Source organism: Acomys russatus, chromosome 9 (genome assembly GCF_903995435.1).
Source record: "Acomys russatus chromosome 9, mAcoRus1.1, whole genome shotgun sequence".
NCBI lineage: Eukaryota > Metazoa > Chordata > Mammalia > Rodentia > Muridae > Acomys > Acomys russatus.
The window spans coordinates 57,243,407-57,263,998 of NC_067145.1; the positions used below are offsets into that span (position 1 = coordinate 57,243,407).

The 20,592-nt window shown below is 41.1% G+C and overlaps 1 protein-coding gene across 1 annotated transcript in view; it reads right to left on the bottom strand.

The window, feature by feature from the left end:
- Positions 1 to 20,592, bottom strand: part of Taf3 (TATA-box binding protein associated factor 3) — a 148,520-nt gene that overhangs the window by 10,590 nt on the left and 117,338 nt on the right. The window contains exon 4 of the mRNA XM_051151387.1: positions 16,130 to 16,212. Coding sequence (XP_051007344.1) covers positions 16,130 to 16,212 — 83 coding nt within the window. The remainder of the gene's footprint in view (positions 1 to 16,129; positions 16,213 to 20,592) is intronic.

Genomic DNA, 20,592 nt, shown 5'->3' on the forward strand with positions numbered 1-20,592 from the left:
GGTGGGATACTGTCTTCTGGACATAATGTGGGTGAACATACAGCAGCTGTGATTGCCTGCATGGGGCCTGCTCACCACCCCCCAAATAAATGGAAAAAGGGAAGCAAGGAGGACAGGAGTGGGACCAGCTGGGAAGAAGGTGTGTGTCTTAGTGTTTTAGTGCTGTGAAGAGACTTAGTTTCAGAGGCTTAGTCTATTAAATCATCATGGTGAAGGCATGGTGGTACATATGGTACTGGAGTAGTAGTTGAGAGTTACATCCTGATCATTAAGCAGCAGGCAGAGAACAGATGGAAGGAGGGAGGGAGGGAGGGAGAGACAGAGAGAGAGAGAGAGAGAGAGAGAGAGAGAGAGAGAGAGAGAGAGAGAGAGAGACAGGGAGAGACAGAGAGAAGGAGAAGGAGGAGGAAGAAGGAAGGAGAAGAGAGAGACAGACAGACAGACAGACACCTGGCCTGCTGTGGGCTTTTAAAACTGTGAAGTCCACCCCCCCAGTGACATGCATCCACCAACAATAAGGCCACACCTTCTAGTCCTTCTAATTCTTTTAAACAGTTTCACTTCCTCCAAATACATGAGCCTATGGGGATCATTCTTAATCAAACCAGCACAGGGGGCAAGAGTGGGAAGAGAAGGATGAGAAAGAATAATAGGGTCGGGGTGTGTGTGATCACAGTGCATCTATAGTGCATTGAACACAATATTTTAAGACAAATAAATACATTTCAACAGTGATAATATCTTTACCCTCCCATCAAAAAACAATGAAGATTAAGAAAATCTTAATCTTATTATTTCTTAACTTTAAATAATTTATTTATTATTTATTGTGCATTGGGAGGTAGGAATATGCCATGGTGCACAGGTGGAGGTCAGAAGACTACTTTCAGGAGTTGGTTCTTTCTTCCCATCATGCGAATTACGAGGAGGGAACTCAGGTCATTAGGCTGAAGGTGGTAAGCACCTTTATCCACTGAGCCATCTCATCAGCCGTAGGTTTGAATGGCTTCCTTATCTTATCTAGCTATATAATATTTTTATTTGTAAGTTAAGAATAAATTAATTTTATCTTTAAAATATTAATCCTTACTTCATTTGGTAGTCTTGTCAGTAGTAATAATGGTATTGTCATATGCAGATTACTTTGTAGGGGTCTTATAAAATAAAACAAGTGCCATTTGTGTTGGCACTCAAGACTGCTAATGTAAAAAAGGGCACAGAATAAATTCAGAGAAGTAACAGTAATGTAAAATCTGATAACAGGTGTGTGTGTGGGTGTGTGGGTGTGTCTGTAGGTGTGTGGAGGCAATTGGCTGAGGTTCTTCCACAATTGCTACTTGACCTTTTTGCAATAGGGCCTCCTACTGAACCTAGGGCCCAGAAGCTGGCTGAACTGTACGGCTAGCAAGCTCCAGAAACCATCCTATCTCCACCTTTCCAGACCTAGGATTACAGTTGTGTGGCACCATGCCCAACTTTTTACAAGGGTGCTGGGGATCTGAATGCAGGCCCACATGTTTGCACAGTAAACACTCTACCACTGAGATATCTCCCCTGCCTGGTTTTCTTTCCTTTACAAATAGATCTGGCTCCTAGACCTGTGCCTTTTGAAGGACTAGAAGTTAAGGCATTCTAGAAGCAATGGTCACCTCTAGTGCCTAAATTGGATTCCTACCCCACTGACGTAATCAATCTTTTTTGGAGAAATGGCTAATTTGAGGTCTGTGGAAGTGGCCAATAATACATAGGAAATATATGAAAGCTATTCAAGAGTAATGCAGTTGTACTGAAAATAACAGGCAACATGAAAGAATTACCATTGCACAAGACAGGATAATTTGAAAATGAAAATAATAAAGGAGGAAGGGAAGGAGAATGCAACAGGTGGGGTTCGGGTGGAGAGAGAGACTGAACCCACGCCTCATCACTAGTGTAATTCTGCATCAGTTCCACCAACTCCTTCCTCTGAAGATAGCAACAGGAGAAACTCGGTCAGCATTTATCATCCCTTTCATGCTTAATTCACATTTCAAAATAACCAAATACAAGTATATTTTCATTGAAGGCTTTCAGTTAATTAATACTACAAAGATGGTCACATTTTTAAAAAATCCAGAATTTCACAAGGTCTAATGAAATGACTGATTTAATACTGTTTAAGGGTATGAACCTCACCATGTGCCCTCTGGTAAGACAGTAAGACAATATCAGATAGCTCAGCAATTAAGAGCATTCATTACTCTTCCAAGGACTGGAGTTGGGTTTCTCATAACCACTTGTAATTCCAGCTTCAGGAACCCCCACACCTCTAGCCTCTGCAGGTGCTTGCATTAATGTGCACATACCCACATGTGGATACACATTACAACTACACGTAATAATAAAAATGAATCAGTGGTTAAGAACACTTGCTGCTCTTCCAGCACAGAAGTTCAGTTCCTAGCACCACATGTGGCAGTTCACAATTGCCTGTAACTCCATCTCTTGAGGGATCTGATGTCCTCTTCTAGTCTCAGAGGCAAATCACACCCACCCTCCACACCCATGCATAAAGTAGATCTTAAGGAAGAACTATCTTCCTTTAACTTCCTTCCTTTCCTTCTTTCTTTCTTGTGTTTCAGTTTCTTGTTTGCTTTTCAAGACATGGTTTCTCTGTATAGATCTGGCTGGTCTGGTATTCAATCTGTAGCATAGACCAGGGTGGTCTCAAAATCAGAGATCCACCTACCTTTGCCTTCCAAGTGTTGGGATTGAAGGAGTGTGTCATCGCCACCCAGAAAGAAGAGCTCTTTCATCTGTTAGGCTTGTTGTTTTGTTTTTTCGGGTTTTTCAAGACAGGGTTTCTCTGTGTAGCCTTAGCTGTCCTTCCTGTACTTGCTTTATAGACCAGGCCAGCCTCGAACTCACAGAGATCTACCTGCCTCTGCTTCCCAGAGAACTATATATTATAGGAGTGCATCATGGTGCCTAGTCACCTTGTAGTTTTTAAAAATGAAATAATGGTAATATTTAAAGCATATGTGCTATTAGACAGATGTATACTTGTGTACAGGAGGTATCTCATGCTTTTAGAGAGACCGGACAAAAGCAGAAGGGGCAATTAAAAGTCTGTTTTATAAGGCTCTTTGGCAGTAACCTAAATTTACTAGGCAGATGTTAATTTTCTTATATTTATTATAAACTAAACAAATGAAAACAATAAAAAGTAGGACATTGTGTTATACTGATTTGGCTTTGACTGGCTTAATGGTAGCAGTGGAACATGGGGGAACTTATAACTGGGATTTACTCACTCTGTTAAATCTTCCAATTGTTCCAAACAAATGATTCTGGTAGCATTACTTACTGTCAGTGCTCCTCAGTATTTTACCAAAACTCACACCTCCATGTACACATTAATCAGTACAGGTAAGTCATAATATATGCTAGGGCCATGCTCAAAACCAAGATCATGTCCAACACCAGCAAATGTTCTAACAGCTAATTTAAATTAAAAGTACATGAAGTGCTCATGACCTAGTTATAGCCATAAAGTGAGAGCAAAGCTACAGAACTATATATGATAATTCTATTTTTTAAAAAAACTGGTGAAATCAATACTGAAGTTAGTATTGGTTGTTTTGGGAGAAAGAATAGCATTTGTGGGGTAGGAGGCTTAGCTCTCTAAATTATACACACACACACACACACACAAACACACACACACAAACACAAACACAGTTTTGTTTTGTTTTTGTTTTTCAAGACAGGGTTTCTCCGTAGCCCTAGCTGACCTGTACTTGCTTTATAGACCAGGCTGACCTTGAGTTCTCAGAGACCCACCTGCCTCTGCCTCCGGAGTGCTGAGATTAAAGACATGTGCTACCACATCCAGTTTAAATTATTTATTTTAATAGCTAACTATCATTATTACAGTAACATTTATATTATGAAAAGGTCTCATCACCTCTTCCTCCTCGTTACCATCATCACCACCCATCATCATCATCATGACAAGATTTCATGTATTCCAACATAGCCTCAAACTCACTCTGTATGCAAAAAACACCTTGACCTTCTTTCTGATCCTTTGGACCCCACTTTCAGACTGCTAGGAGTACTGTCATGCCTTACTATGTCTGGTTTAATTTGGTACTAGTGATTGAACCTAGAACTTAACATATGTTAGGCAGAACTCTACCAACTGAACTATATCCCCAGCCCCAACTTAAAGCTCCAGCTTGAGTTAACTTAATTTTTAAAAACATATTTGTGTGTGTATGTGGACACATGCATGAAGGTCTGAGTTCACTTGTAGAAGTCAGTTCTGTCCTTCTAGCATATGGATTTCTGGGCTTGAACTTGGGTCACAAGGATTGATGGCAAGCAAGTACCTTTACCCTTGGAGCTATCTCACTGGCCCAGTTAACTCTTTAAAAACAATAAGGACCATATGTTATTTTTGCAATTAGAAAAAAGAAATTAAAAACAATGTCAAGTACTTCCACACATAGCAGTACTTGTTAAGTGGTTTTTAAGTACCTGAACCCCTGATTTTATCCAAAAGACATAAAATGCTGAGATAGCAAGTAAAGACCAAAGGATAGGGTCATTTTTTTGCTCGGTTCTAAAAAATCGGAGAATGAGAGCTTGCTTGTCCAGCATAGCATTATAAAATAAACACAATATCCCAATTCTATTACTCAGTCTTTGCCTTCTTTCAAGTTCTCCTAAGACCTACAGTGGCTTGAGAGTAGAAGCTCTGGATTCATCGACAGCATGTAAGAATCAGGAGGAACCTGTGTGGAGAACACCATAGTGGCTTGATTTTTAAAAATATGCTTGACAACGACATTGGTCCATTCAGGCAAATGTTCTCAAGGGTAACTGGGCAGAATGCTATGAACAAAATGGACTTGATTATCACTGCTTGACCAGAACACAGAGAGTAAGAACAGAGTAACAGGGGAGGAGCAAGAAAGAAAGAGATGTAAAGAAAAAGTACATGAAGAAGAAGAAGAAGAAGGAGGAGGAAGAGGAAGAGGAGGAGGAGGAGGAGGAGGAGAAGAAGAAGAAGAAGAACAACAACAACAACAGCAGCAGCAACAGCAACAACAACAACAACAGCAGCAACAACAGCAACAACGAATGATAAGAGGATGAGATACAGACAAACAGGGAGAAACTGGGGTAATAAAGAGTTTCATGGGCAACAGGGCCCAGAAGAAGAGAAAGAAGTGAGGCTATTAGGACTCAGCCTGCTCTCTGCACTGAGCCCAGTAAGAAGTTACAGAAGCCTTGCAAATGGAAAAGCTACACAGAAACTTAATCCTCCAACTCAAGAAAATAGTTCAATTACAGAGGATAGCAGGTGACATCAAAAGAGAGGAAGAGTATGGTCAGATTTAAAGGTTTACGTGGGAATAGGGTACAAAAGAAGTCTTACAGAAATCCATTAGTTTGTAATTAACTAAAAGAAAAAAAAAGTAATGAATGTTTTTAGGTATCCTGTAAGGGTGAACAATGCTATTCCCAGAAGACATGTGCTATTAAGTAAGAGCTTCAGTGTCAGGCATAGGATTCCTCCTTACCAACTCTTGGTCAAAGAAGCCCCAGAGGAACCCTCAACACAGGCTCATGGGTGCCTATCATAACTAGATGGTAGGACCCTGTTACTAAAGACACTACTCATTTCACTTGCAAGACATGGAGAAATCAACCTTCACAAACCAGAAGCCTCTCCCTGATGGCTTGCTTACAAAGTACTAGAAGGTGCTATGCAGGGGGAAGAAAAGACATCAGTGGTCTTTCTTAGCACTAGACCCTGCACTCTGTAACCCTGACCTGCTGGCAAGATATGCATACTGGTGTATTAGTGGCATAACAGCTATGTGTGTAACCAACTGCATTCTGATCAGACACAAAGCCTGTTCTGTAGCAGGGGTGATTTCATACCTATTTCATACCTATTGTTGCAAACCTGTTCCAAAGCTGGGAGTGGATCACAGGACCAGTGAGGTCATAGGTCTGGAGCTGTGTGTAAGGGGATACTATTGTTGTTTAGCTAAATGGTCAAACTGTGTTCTAAAATCTTACATTTATACCCAAAGATTTATACTGTGTTCTGATTGATTAGAGAGTATTTTAGCAATGAGTGGTGGTTAATGCAGAAATTCATAACTGCTTAAAGTGTCAAGTATAAATAACCTAGTGCGACACTAAGAATAGGCCATCTCAGGAGACACTGTCAAGAGAACAAAGCAACAGCCTAAAGAATGGGAAAAGATCTTCACCAACCCCACATCTGACAAAGGTCTAATATCCAAAATATATAAAGAACTCAAGAAATTAAACACCACCAAACCAAATAACCCAATTGAGAAATGGGGCTTGGAACTAAACAGAGAATTCTCAACAGAGGAATATCAAATGGCTGAGAAACACTTAAAGAAATGCTCAACCTCCTTAGTCATCAGGGAAATGCAAATCAAAACAACTCTGAGATTCCATCTTACACCCATCAGAATGGCTAAGATCAAAAATTCAGGCGACACCACATGCTGGCGAGGATGTGGGGAGAGAGGAACACTCCTTCATTGCTGGTGGGAATGCAAACTAGTACAGCCACTTTGGAAATCTATCTGGTGCTATCTCAGAAAAACGGGAATAGGGCTTCCTCAAGACCCAGCTATTCCACTCCTTGGAATATACCCAGAAGATGCTCCAGCACACAACAAGAAAATTTGCTCAACCATGTTCATAGCAGCCTTATTCATAATAGCCAGAACATGGAAACAGCCTAAGTGTCCATCAGTAGAAGAATGGATAAAGAAACTGTGGTACATATACACTATGGAATACTACTCAGCTATTAAAAACAAGGAATTCCCGAAATTTGTGGATAAATGGATTGAGCTAGAAATGATCATAATGAGTGAGTTAACCCAGAAGCAGAAAGACTCAAATGGTATATACTCACTTATATCTGCATACTAGCCCAAGGGGCATGTCCCACAAAAGCCTTCACTTACCAGGAACCTGGGACAGAGGGGAGGATATCCTATTGGGACTCTAAATGAGAGAAGCATGGGAGAATGGCAAAGTAGAAGGATCCAGAGGGTTCTAGAAACCTACAAGTAGAACATTATGATAGGCAGATTTGGGCCCAGGGGTCCCGCTCAAACTAAGGCACCAGCCAAGGACAATACAGGTGGTAAACTTTAAACCCCTACCCAGATCTAGCCAATGGTCAGAACATTCTCCACAGTTGACTAGAGAGTGGGATATGACTTTCTCACGTACTCTGGTGCCTCACATTTGACCCTGTCCCCTGGAGGGGGAGACCTGGTGGCACTCAGAGGAAGGACAGCAGGTTGCCAAGAAGAGACTTGATACCCTATGAGCATATACAGGGGGAGGTAATCCCCCTCAGGAACAGTCATAGGGGAGGGGAATAATGGGAAAATGGGGGGGATACAAGGGATGGGATGAACATTGAGATGTAACAAGAATAAATTAATAAAAAAAATTGAAAAAAAAAAAAAAAAGAATAGGCCATCTAAGCTGGGCACAGTGGTGCAAGCCTGTAATCCCAGCAGTAGGGGAGGCAGAGAGGCCAGCCTGGTTTACAAAGTGAGTTAAGGACAGCCAAGGCTACATAGAGAAAGGAAAAAGAGGAAGAGGAAGAGGAAGAAGAAGAAGAAGAAGAAGAAGAAGAAGAAGAAGAAGAAGAAGAAGAAGAAGAAGAAGAAGAAGAGGATGAGGAGGAGGAGGATGAGGAGGAGGAGGAAGAGGAGGAGGAGGAGGAGGAGGAGGAAGAGGAGACCATCTATATCCACCGCCCACCAAAGGCTCAGGGAACTTCAAGGAAGAAGATATGGAGAGAATGTAAAAGCTAGTAAATGGGGAGGGAAACTAAGAAATACTGACTTTGAACATGACATGGTTGCTGTACACATCAACCCATAACAGCTATGGTTGCCTGAACAAGATCTAACCAGTAAAAATTTCAGCATAGATAGGGAGAGGCTCCCAAGGACCCACCCAAAGCTGAGGAGCTATTTGTCAGTTGGTGGCATGGGGATGGGATTCATATGCCCCAGTGGATGGCCACACATGTGCATATGGGAAGCATATGGATTATAAGCATTGTATTATAAGGATTATTAATAACCAATAGGACATGAAGCGGTATGGGAGATGGGATGGGGACACTATCAGGAGTTGAAGGGAGGTAGTAGCTGATGGATATGGTCAACATATATTCTATCAACGCACAGAACTTTCTAAGAAGATAACGTGTTCTCTATAAAAAGAAGCTACAGAACTTCTTGGGTAGAATCCAGAGTGCAGTGGATCCAGGAGCTAAAACAGAATAAAGTGATCAGAAAGGCAGGTGAAAGGGGAGTTCTCAGATTTTCCTCAGAGAGAAGCCTGGTAAAGGTATGGATTTGGCATGAGAAGATGAGGCTAAAAGAAAAAGGAGAGAAAAAGGAAGAAGCTGGCACAGCGCAGAGGAGGTGGGGGAGGAAAAGGTCTCCCACCTCAGCAGGTGCGAGCTGTGGGCTGATGGAAGGCGCAAGAAGAGAGTGGACCTTAAGGGTCAGTAAAGATGCTGCTGGGATCTTTTTAGAGACTGGAAGACAAGCCAAGAGAGGGTATGATATGCAATTCTGGAACTGCACAGAACAAATCCAAACAGGTCAACATGGCTTGTCAGTTCTACGTGCAGAGCTGAGGCCACAATGGTAAGAAAAAAAAAAAGGGAAAACTCAGTCTCAGGATCCTTGTGGTGGTACAGATGTCCACTTTATAAACTCTCAAGGTAGGGGTGGAAAATGTGTAGAAAGAAGTTATTCCATGTATCCAAAATCTCTGTGCAAATGTCTGAATCTAGCATAGGATAGACAGGAAACATAGGATACAAATGATGAAAGAGGAAGTCTAAATGTTTCTATATTTATAAATGTAAGTTTATAAATTATAAATGTTTTATAAATACTTGAACTGTGAGCAGAGTGATCTTTAGGGAGAATTATAATCAGATAGTAGTCAAAAGGTTACCACGATACAGCTAAATTATCTCTGCCTGTCACAGGTCAAAGAACATTTAAATTCTGGAGGTTCACATCAGCTTTTTTTTCAGATAACAAATCTTAAGTACCTTCCTATATTCATTCAATTAGTGATCCTGGCCCTTGATAAAGCTGTGGAGAGAAACTTTCCAACTATCATTCAAATCATATCTAAAAAGGTGGTCATAAATATTTTAAAACCTAAGTGAACTAATAAGACCTAGACCCATTAAGGATAAGATCTTTTACAACAAATTAAATAAAACAATTTATTGAAGTCTGGACTCCAGATAAGCTAGATTTACTGGCTGACCTTTTATTCATTTAAGGAACAAAATTAGCTCTAATTGCATTAGAATGGAATCCAGTAAATTTCCCTCAGTCTTCTAATGTGGCATCCCTGTAAGGACTGCTCTAATTGTTTACAAGCAAGATGGAGATGCTTTGATTGTAATCTTTCCACTTGTTTCACCGTGTTGTAAAAGCTTTTCCCCCAAACCCAAAGCTGGTTGGTCTGACAGCAGACTAGTTCTTCTCTTGAATTTATATGCTACATCTCTGGTGTTTGTGAGCAAACGACAATGCTCCTGGGAAGAAATTAAATTTAGACTTCATCATAATTCTAGGTTGGTGAAAATGAGAGTAATATAATGTATGAAGACCAGGGCTTTCCTAAAACAAAGAAACAAAGCAAGCAAGCTGGCAAACAAACAAAAAACTCCAGAAAATCGCTTTTGATCCAAATAAAAATATCATCTGTCTGTTTGTGCCAAGGTGGCTAAGAGTGGCCCCTAAGACAACTGATGAGCACAGAGAAGCCCCAAGACTCCACAGGCCCTGCCCCAGCCACGCAGCCGCCAGGAAAGCACCTAGTAGCACTAAAAAGAGGTCATTTTAAAGTTGCGGATACACTATCTTTTAAAAAATTTAAATTGCGGGGCTGGAGAGATGGCTCAGAGGTTAAGAGCACTGACTGCTTTTCCAGAGGTCATGAGTTCAATTCCCAGCAACCACATGGTGGCTCACAACCATCCACAATGAGATCTGGTGCCGTCTTCTGGCATGCAGTACATGCAGGCATAATACTGTATACATAATAAATAAATAAATAAATATTTTAAAAAATTTAAATTGCACTTACAAAATATGAGTACGGTCAATCTTACGATTTCTTTTTGTCATTGTTTCTGCTATTTACCTTAGAACATGGGAAGCGCCTAGGAAATGATTCTGTTTAGGTAATAATTTCACCAGGGTAGGGCAAAAGGAAGACAACTCAGAGTACATCAATTAAAAATTAAAATAAAAAACCACTTTGTTTTTTTTTTTTTTTTGAAAGGGGAAATATTAAAGCTAGAAAGTCAAGAGGCCTCTCCAGTTGAGGGCCATGCTGCACACTGCTGAGCCTTGGCACTAAGGAGTCATGACGTGCAAAGCCGGCTTCGCCCTGGGCCTGAGATTCCTTTAAGGGACAGAAACTCTGCTTGCTTTTCTCTAATTATGACAAAAACCATCTGCTGCCTTTGCCTGCCTTTGTCCATGCTCTGGTGAGCGTCTACCTTTCTTTTGGGGTCACCACCTCCCTCCTGACAGGGTTCTGTTATACAGCACAGGGTACAGCAATCCTCCTGCCTCAGCCCTCCAGAGTGGGGAATTATAAGCGTGTGCTACCATGCACACCAGCCCTGGCTATATTTTAAAACAGAAAAATGATTATTTTCCTTGAAAGTATCATTAAATGGTTATCTTTGTGTTTTCTTATGATTACACTATTTCTACTGTCAAAGGTTGGCGTGGGACAAGTATCTAAACCTATTTTATGTTTTGAAATATCAAACCTTTTTTTCTTTAGATCAATAAGCTCCAGCTCCAATTTTCACAGTATATGGAACTAATTGAGAAAATACAACTAAAAAAGCTCCAGCAAGCTTAAGCAAAACCTTATCACCTGTAGCAAAACCAGGAAAGACATAAACAAAAATGCATCAAATTTTCAGCACCTCTGTCATGAGGGAGCTGCAGAAGGAAGAAAACTTTCTGGAGTGGAGAAACTGAACTGGCTACTAGTGGAAACCAAAACATCAGCAGAGTGAAACTGTCTGTAGGAAGGTAGCCCCAATACCTCCAACCTAACCAGAGAACTGGGTGAAGTCTGCAGGCAGACTACTCTGTGTGGCAGTACTCTCTCTGAGGGAACTGTGCTCTCACTGTACAGGCAGCCTTACAGGCGGGAATACCTTGAGAGCAGAGGAGGGAGATTCATGAATTACTTGTCATGAACCTCTTTGTCCATGGGGAAGCATAGCCTAGTAGATAAAAAAGGACGGAAGCTCAAAGCTAGAGCACATGCCTACAATCCCAGTTCAAGGCCAGCGTAGGCTTCTTAGAGCTCTTATGTGAGAGGGGAGGCCAGATGTTCCCTCTAGCATCTGTGATAGCCATTATAGAGGGCATTTGCAAAACTTGAGGGGAAAAGGATTATTTTCCATCCATAGTCACCCTCAAAAATTTGTACAAATTTATGTTGCATTTTTATTAATACTTTATTATATGGAAAATTCTTTTCCCATAAGACTTAACTCAATTTAAAATTTTCTAAATATTCTTAGAAAACCTGCAGGCCCTATTCTGTCATGTTTCTTTCTTGACAATTGCTTTTTTTTTTTTTTTGAGGCAAGGCCTCATTCTGGCTGGCCTGGACTTGCTATGAAGACCAGGCTAGCATCAAATTTATAGAGCTCACCCTGCCCTCCCTCCCAGGTGCTGGGATTGAAGGTGTGCACCATCACACGTAGTTTCTGACTCTATCCGACTCTGTCCCTAACAACTCTGTCACATTACTTTGCTCTGCACTCTTCACAAAAAGGCCTAGAATAATGCCATCAGTTAGCCAGTCCCTAAACTTGCCCAAAACACAGTAGGCCAGCAGCCGTGAGATCCAGGTGACAAACACAGGACATTGTGCTGTCACTGAGTACCATGCATCCTTTGTCATCACATCTGTTGAGGAAACCCCAGGATCCTGACCAACAGAGCTCTAGGTCTCTGGGCAAGCTGAAAGCCCAACTTAACTGTGAGCCTAGACACGTCAGCAGTGGACTTGAAGGCATGGCGTCTTCATCCACACAGCAGAGACTATAAGCGTCACAATTTGGGGTTGGGAATTGTGTTTCCTCTTTAGTGTGGACTGGAGGGGACTTTGGATGTCCATCACTAGCAGACATGTTGAAGGGATCTGGGGGTCTTTGAAAAGTTGTCCTGAATTTTAACATCATCAGGAAAGGGTACTAGCTTGTCGCAGACCCCTCTACAAGACAGTTTTGAGGGATGTGAAACTAAAGGAAAAACAAATTGCTGCTGTTTTGCTGTGAGGAACACTAACAGAGAACAGAGGACCCTCTCTAACCACAAAGTACTTTTGTGGATCAAGGGCAGAAGACCTAACTTCTTCAAGATTTAGAAACTAAATATTGTCTTAAAGATCTTCCGACAAGAGGGTATAATTTGAACCTTGTAAAGCTTTTTCTTTCTCTCATAATTTAAAAAGACTTGGTCCTTCAGCAATAAACACCCCCTTCCCCACAAGGAATACACAGACTCCCTTGTTTTTGAATCCCATTCTGCTCATTAATTTCACTTTAAAAGAGTATTAGCTCACTCCCAGGTGTATGCACACAATAACTAAACACACATTTAGCTGACTCCCTACTTTCCCATCACTATAGCCGTGGAACAGAGTATCCTGCAGAGTAGTTCCTTAACATGCTACCATAAAAGATGTCTAGAATTTGAATGTAACCCAATATTCATGTGTCATAAAAATATTTTTAAATTTTTAGTTAAGATTTTTAGGTGTATTGGCACACAGGTGCAGGTCCCCTGGACCTGGAGCTACAGGCAGCTATGAGTCACCTGATGTGAAAGCTTAGAACTGAACTCTGGTCCTTTGGAAGAGCACCAGTGCTCTTAATTGCTAAACCAACTCTATAGCCTCACATAATATTCTTTTATGTTTTTCAGTCATTTAAAACCACAAAAGTCATTCTTAGATTACAGATCATACAAAAGCAAACAGTAGGTTGAATATGGCTTATGGGCTGGAGCTTACTAACCTCCAATTTAGACCTTCCTACCACCAAAAATATTTACTGAATTTCTATTTCTATGAAATTCTATTTGACTTGAGTTCCTAGCTCCCTCTTATTTTAATTTAACACGCAATGTGTTACACTTAATTTCTTTGCTCAGCACACTTCTATGCCTGCTTTGGTAAAATAATTAATTGTTCATATAATACAGCAGCTATTTTCTAAGCATCTACAAGTTACATGTTATGTAACATTGTACTTCCAAGGGTAATTTGCCTAGAATCCAGGGTATTCACAATTTCCCTCAAGCTGGACATTCTGTTCTAAAGTAATAGGATCCAGTCCTCACATCTTCCAATCTCTTACGAATATGAATGATTTATTGAAAGGTGAAAGTCAAATGGACAGCCAACAGAATTACCAACAGACGCTTCATGGCAGAAGATGAATGCGACTAGCAATGCCTTTTTAAATCTTAATTCTCTATAGGGAGGAAGCCAAGCTTCTGTGTGGGAGCTAAGACTGGGTATTGACGAGTTATGGAGAAAACAGGAATTAAATATGAATTGGTAAGAGTACCTTTTGAACGATGAACAAGAGCATTTTCTTTAGAGAAATGAGACAGAGTTTGCACGGAGAAGGGGTCCCTAGAGCCCGTGCATGCTAGGTAAGTGCTACTGCTGAACTAGACCTGGTCCAGTCTGACACTCCTGAGTAACTTCAAGGGTTTGGGTTAAACAAGGATGGATTTCAAACACTTCTTGAAGATTTTCTCTTTGTCAGCAGTAAGACCCCACCTGCCATTGAGGTCTCTGCTGGCACAACAAAGAAGAATGCTGTGCAGGTCAGCCTGAGAGTGTAGCAGAAAAAACAAGGACCAGCAGGCCTCTTCAGCTTCAGCATATACTTTCCTGAAAGACCATGTTGGCCTCTATCTTACCTCACCATAATCCTGAGGGGCTTCTTCACTGAAGGACACTTAGAACTGACAGAGCAGTTTGTAAAATACACTCACCTTAGGATGAAATGAATTGATAACAAACAGCAATCTTGTGCACTGTACACCCTGTCAAAAGCCCAGGGCTGAGGAAGTCACAGGCCCTGCGTAAAGCTAAGGTGGATCTTCTACTATTATTTTACTACATGGACATATTGTCAAAAAGCCTTCTAAATATTTGCAATTATACCCATAGATTAATTAGTGGGGCTCTCTGTTGGGTCTCAGAAACAAATGGCGGAGGTGCCTGTTAACATACCAAAGCAGACACTGGCCAGTTCTCCCAGCAACACTCAGTACTAGTGGCTGCTCCCAGCACTCCTCACCTAGTCTCCTACCCTAACCTCTCCCTCCTAGGGGCATCTGCTTCCCTTTCCTCAGCCTGATTCCTGTATAAGCCAGCCGATATAATGCAGCTTTCTTGGTCTCTTGGCCGGGGCAGCCTCTCCTGATCATGGTCTGATTTAGTCTGCCAGCCTGGTGCAATCTGGACTCTTCCCTCTGCCTGCTTTCTCCCTTAAAGCTACAATAAAGCTCTTCTCCATCATTTAGGGGTGGTCATGTCCTCCTTCGTTCATCTTGTTTTTTTCATTTGCTCTCAACCTCGGTGGGTAGCAGTCCTCTGGAGAGACACAGATGCTGTACCCAAGAATTCAAGGTGGCTGTGCTCAGAGGCACAGAGCACTCTAGTCAACATTCCAGCGTGGATGAGCAGGGCCTCACTAGGCTCTGCCCTGAGCTGAGGAGCTACCGTCTAGGAAGAGTCATTAGTGGGTATGGCAGCCAGTAGGTCGCTGTTCCTCCTGCGGATGGCCCCACGCCTATGCAGTGTAAGCAGGAGTAACTAAACTGTGGGCTAAACATCAAGAGGATGAGGACATGCAGGGGAGGCTGGGTGGGTGGGCTAGGAGGCAGTGTGACGGGGGACTGGGTTGAATAAGATCAAAGTGCATTGCATATATATTGAGTTGTCAAAGAATAAATAAAAATTTCAATAAAAAAAAGGCAAAACTTGGGAGTCTTCTGTCTTGTTTTGTTGCTTGAGATAGGGTCATGCTGGCTTTGAATTCTTGACTACCCTGATTCCCTTCCCCACAGGCTTGACATGGGCCATCATGCCAGTGAGCATTCTAGTCCTTACTCAAGAAATAAATCCTTACGTCTTCCTCTCACTTGTATTTGAACTTGTATGGAAACTGAACACCCTCTTCTTTCTCTCTAATACTGTTTGCAAAGCAAACTGCTCCACTTTCACATTTACTGGGAAAAATAATAACAAATTATACTCATAAATTTAATTGAAATGCCACACAGTGTGCTCTTCAAAGCAAGCATTTCAACACGATTTACAAAAGAGACTAGTATTTCATAGTGCATCAGGAGCCTCTGAAAATACTATAGTCTTAACACTTCCTCAGAGGATGAAAGAAAAAAAGCAGTTTTCTTTAAGGAAAAATGGCCTCATACAATGATTTGGGAAAATTCAAATAAATGGTAAGCATGACATTTACTTTCCTCATTTTCTCTTAAAAACAAAGTTGAGTTGGTGGATGGGCTGTCAATAGGCTGTCAGTCATACACTCTTTCGCTAAGCCAGCAGACATCTTTGTCTTACAGGTACTGGAAAAAGCACAGACCTTCTGAGTCTTTATTCCCTCGGTTGATGTGCTCTTCGGAAGGTCTAACCCTGCATCTATGTGTGTGAGATGTGGCAGTTAACCCACTCACTACACAACCTCCGATTTTTCAGGTGGCCAGGACCTCAGATACTATGCAGTAATGCTGCCTTCTCCATTACAAAGGAGAAGGGGATGGCAGGGGGAGGGGGTGTGGAATCCTATATGTTAAGGAAGATAAAAGCATTTACCTGGAGGAAGAAGCCAATACAAACTTGATCGCAAAGAGCTCCCAGTACAGACTCTGTTCACACCTGGAGGGCTGACAGAGTGGAGGAGAAGAGAGATTTCTCAGTTCCCACTGCTCATACTTACATCTTGTCTTGGCCAGCGCCAACTCGCAGAGTCAACCTGGGGATAACTGGACTTGAGGCTGGGACGACAGGCTCCACTTTTATCTGCAGAAGTTAGTACATTAGTTAGAAAAAAAAAAAATTCTCCCTAAAATATTTCCTCTCTTCTACTTTCCCACCCCACAAACCTAATCAACACATGTGAAATGCTAGATAAAAAGACGTGGCTAGTATACGTGTTGTGTGAAGATATGAGCGTGAGGGCCCATAGGCAGAGATGGGTGTCTTCCTTGACCATTCTCTCACTGAAGCAGAATCTCATCAAACTGGGAGTAGGGGGCTTTCCAATGAGACTTAGGGTTCCAAGTATCTCTGTCTTGCCTCTGACAAGTGTTGGGGCTGGCTACGGGTGCACATTTCTAGTTCTCTGCTTTTAAATGGGTTCTGGACATCTAAACTCCGGTCCTTATGGCTGTATCATATCAACGGAGCATTTTCCGCAGCCCCAGTCCATGTTCTTTAATAACTGGAGGCTATTTGATACATAACAAAGCCTAGGAACTTTATCTACATTACATTACTTTGGCAGTTGTTTCTGGCTTACTGGCCGGTGTTCATTTCTTTTGTTTTATTGCATTGTTTTATACACATACACATTCACAAACATAAAGTGATAGCACAGCATCTGGAGGAGTAGTTACCTAACCACCAGATTTTTAGTTGTTCTAAAAGGTTTATTTTTCATTTTATGGGTATGATTGTTTTGTCTGCACGTATGTCTGTGTGCCACATGTGTGCCTGGTGCCTGTGGAGGTCTGAAAGGGACACCAGCTCTCCTGAAACTGTAGTTACAGATGTGGGTGCTGAGAGCTAACCCTGGGTCCTCTGGAGGAGCAACCAGTGCTCTCAACCACTGAGCAAACTCTCCAGCCTCATAACTGCCAGACTGAATATAACCAAAAAAACCTGCCATGAGATCGGCCCTCTAGAACAACACGCACTATGGGCCCTGATGAATGCAAACCTCACTGTAGGTGTGCTTCATTATATCTGAAAGCTAAGTACTAAGTATAATTATAGCACTAAATAATTCCATTTTGGGCTCACCAGACCTGGAATTTGTGTGTGTGCGTGTGCGCGCTTGTGCGCCCGCCACACTTTCTCATTTTAAAAAGGACTTATGGTGAAGGTAATGACTCCTGAAAAAGTTGAGGACTTCATAAACATTTGAGCTATTAGAAGGAAAATACACAAATTATGACATTACATGGTCTCTTGACAGTTAAGATCTTATGGTATAATAAGTATTTTGAATAAAAAAAATTTCTGTAGTCCCAAATTCTTATCTACATCAGTCTTTCTTTTTATTTTTTCTTTTCTGAGACAGTTTTTTGTTTGTTTGTTTGTTTGCTTGGTGTGTGTGTGTGTGTGTGTGTGTGTAGCTCTGGCTGTTCTGGACTCACTGTGTAGACCAGGCTGGCCTCGAACTCACAGAGACCCACCTGCCTCTGCATCCCTGAGTGCTGCTGGGATTAAAGGTATGGGCCACCTGCTCAGCCTTATATGAGAGTTTTTCAATGGTGACTGGTCAGGAAATTTGTCACTTGGGACTGCCCCAAGCACTGATAGATGCTTGACTTGTCCCAGAATACTGTGAGCTTGTACGCACTGCTAACTCTGACAACTATCTACAAATACTGACTTCCAGATCTAAATTGCAAGAATGAAACAAGAATGAAAGCTTGTAGGGCTGAAGGGGAAATATATATATATATATCCCTCTCTATGTACAGTTCACTTACAAACCTATCATCACATAAGTCTGTTGACTGTTCTCTTGAACACTGCATGGCATGTAGGGCATGTTTAATAATCATCTATTAAATTAATGCTTATCTGAACATAGCTTCAACTCCTATCTCTCAGTTATTATATTACTCTTCCAGGATCAATCTAAAACCAGCCTCCCAAGCCCTGAATGCCACAACGGGACATTTAGAAAACTTCTGACTTCACGGATGCCTTTAATACTATTATTTATTTGGATTTCCAATTCACTCAAATACCACTGAAACCATGTCTGTTTTGCTTACTGTTGTTTCCCAATGTCTATCACAGCGACATGTAAATGATTAAGAAACATTTAAAGCCTGAATATGAAGCAGTCATTCCAAACCATTTCTTTTAAGACCTTCCCATGATTTCTTTTTCTGATTTTACTTAGCAAAAATATTGAGGCCTGGGGAAGGTGAATTCTTTAAATTCTCTATGAATGTACAACTTCTTCAGGCCCCAAGTATGAAGTCCACCTCTTCTACACTTCTGAAGAACCTTCTCCAGCCAGGCATGGTGATGCACGCTTGTAATCCCAGCACTCAAGGAGGCAGAAGCAGGTGGATCTCTGTAAGTTCAAGTACAGGCTGGTCTACAAAGTGAGTCCAGGACAACCAAGGCTACACAGAGAAACCCTGTCTCAGGGAGTGGGAGGTGGGGGTTGTCTGCCCTACTAATTGTTATACTCAGTACTATGTTTGGCTCATTTCTTTCTTTCTTTCTTTCTTTCTTTCTCTTTCTTCCTTTCTTTCTTTTCATCCTCCTCCTCTTCCTTCTTTTTTTGTGATAGCTGTACTTTAGACTCACCCAGCATTTATGGAATCACTCCCAACACCATCCAACTGATCTTCATAACACCATACAGTAGGTGTAGGAGGGTAGACTCTCCCATATAACGACCACTCAGAAAGCAATGCAAGGTTTGCTTGGGGTTGCAAAATTAGTAAATAAATCATGTAAACCCAAGCTTCCTGACACAAAATCACCTCTGGTTCTCTAACACAGTTCCTTGGCTCTTGGACATTCTTTGGGTCCTGCTATATGCTTGTCCTGAATAGAGCTACTCACTTTCTTTACCAAGGTGTCTTATGTGTTAGTCCTAGGGCTAGCTGTGAGGCATTTCTCTTTATGGAAGGCTAATGAACTTAGATGGATTTGAGATTAACTTTGGCTTTACCTTGATTCAGCTAAATACCTAGATTTTTGTTGTAGTTGTAAGTGACTTGACAGGTGCCATGAACCAAAAATTAGGTTATTTATGACTTACTAAAAATTAGTTAAATAAAGACGAACGTGGTGGTGCACACTTTTAGTCCCAGCATTTGGCAGGCAGAGGCAGGTGGATCTCTATGAGTTCAAGGCCAGCCTGGTCTGCACAAAGTTTTAGAATATCCAGAGATACAGAGAGAAGTCCTATCTCAAAGACAAACAAATAAACAAAACCAGTTAAGTGATGTGTAAAAAGAAAGCGAACAAAAATGGGGATTTATAATCAGATTTAAAATGGTGTGAAAGTATCTTGAAGGCAACAAGTATTCCATCACCTGAATGAGTTAATGAATGATTTGCTACTGCAGCTCCAAGGTCATCACAGCACTTGATGTTGCTTAAAGAGACACCTCTGGTAGCAAGAGAGGTGACGATTAGTTACCCTGTGAAGCAGACATCAACCAGGACTCTCTCAGGCAGCCAGGACAAATAAAACCTATAACCAGTCGAACGCCTTAATTTCAGTCTAAAAGTTAAATCAAGTTTACCTTGAAAAAAAAAAAAAAAATCAAGGAAGCACAGAGAAAGAGGAGTAAGGCCATTTTGTTCAAAGGAAAGAGATTAGTGAGGATGCTAATACTACAAGGACATAATTTCTAAATAAGAATGTCTCCCTGAGTTTTTATGTTAACTCTATCTGAATGCTTATCAAAATCAAATCAAACACCTATAATCCTAGTACTTAGGGAGGCAGAGGCAGAGGCAGCAGATCTCTATGAATTGGAGGCCATCCTGGTCTACAAATGGGAGTTCAGGACAGCTAATGTTACACAGAGAAACCCTGTCTCAGAAAACAAAACAGAACACATAAATAAATAAATAAATAAATAAATAAATAAATAATAAAAACAGAGAAACTAACTACAAATTAAAAACAATTTCTCTACTGAACTTTCCCAAGAACAAACCTAATGGTGACGATGACTGATTACTTAACAAAATTCACGATTTCATTGTTTAATGGCACACAGCCATATCCCGGGGTCAAATTTTGCTTTTAAGGGTTAAAATAAAAGAACAGTACTTTGGAATAATGCTGTGAATTGGGGCGAGCAGAAGAGCATTTACAGTGGATTACTAAGCTTCCCAATTCACCAAAGAGGTAAAGTCCAGCAATATAAGACTCCTTTATAGCTAACTAAAAATACATTGTCAGTGGATTTGTTCAGTTTTATGTATAAGCAATACTCCTTTCACCTGAGCTAACACTAGTAGTCATATAAGCCCCTTATTGCCATGTGCTGCATTTTTTTTCTTTCTTTCTTTCTTTCTTTTTTTTTTTTTTTTTTCTTTTGCTAATCTTCAAGGATTTAGCTTCTTTGCCACATACCTCAGGGCACCAACTGATAAAGCCCTAACTCTCCATTTTTTCCAGGACACCAG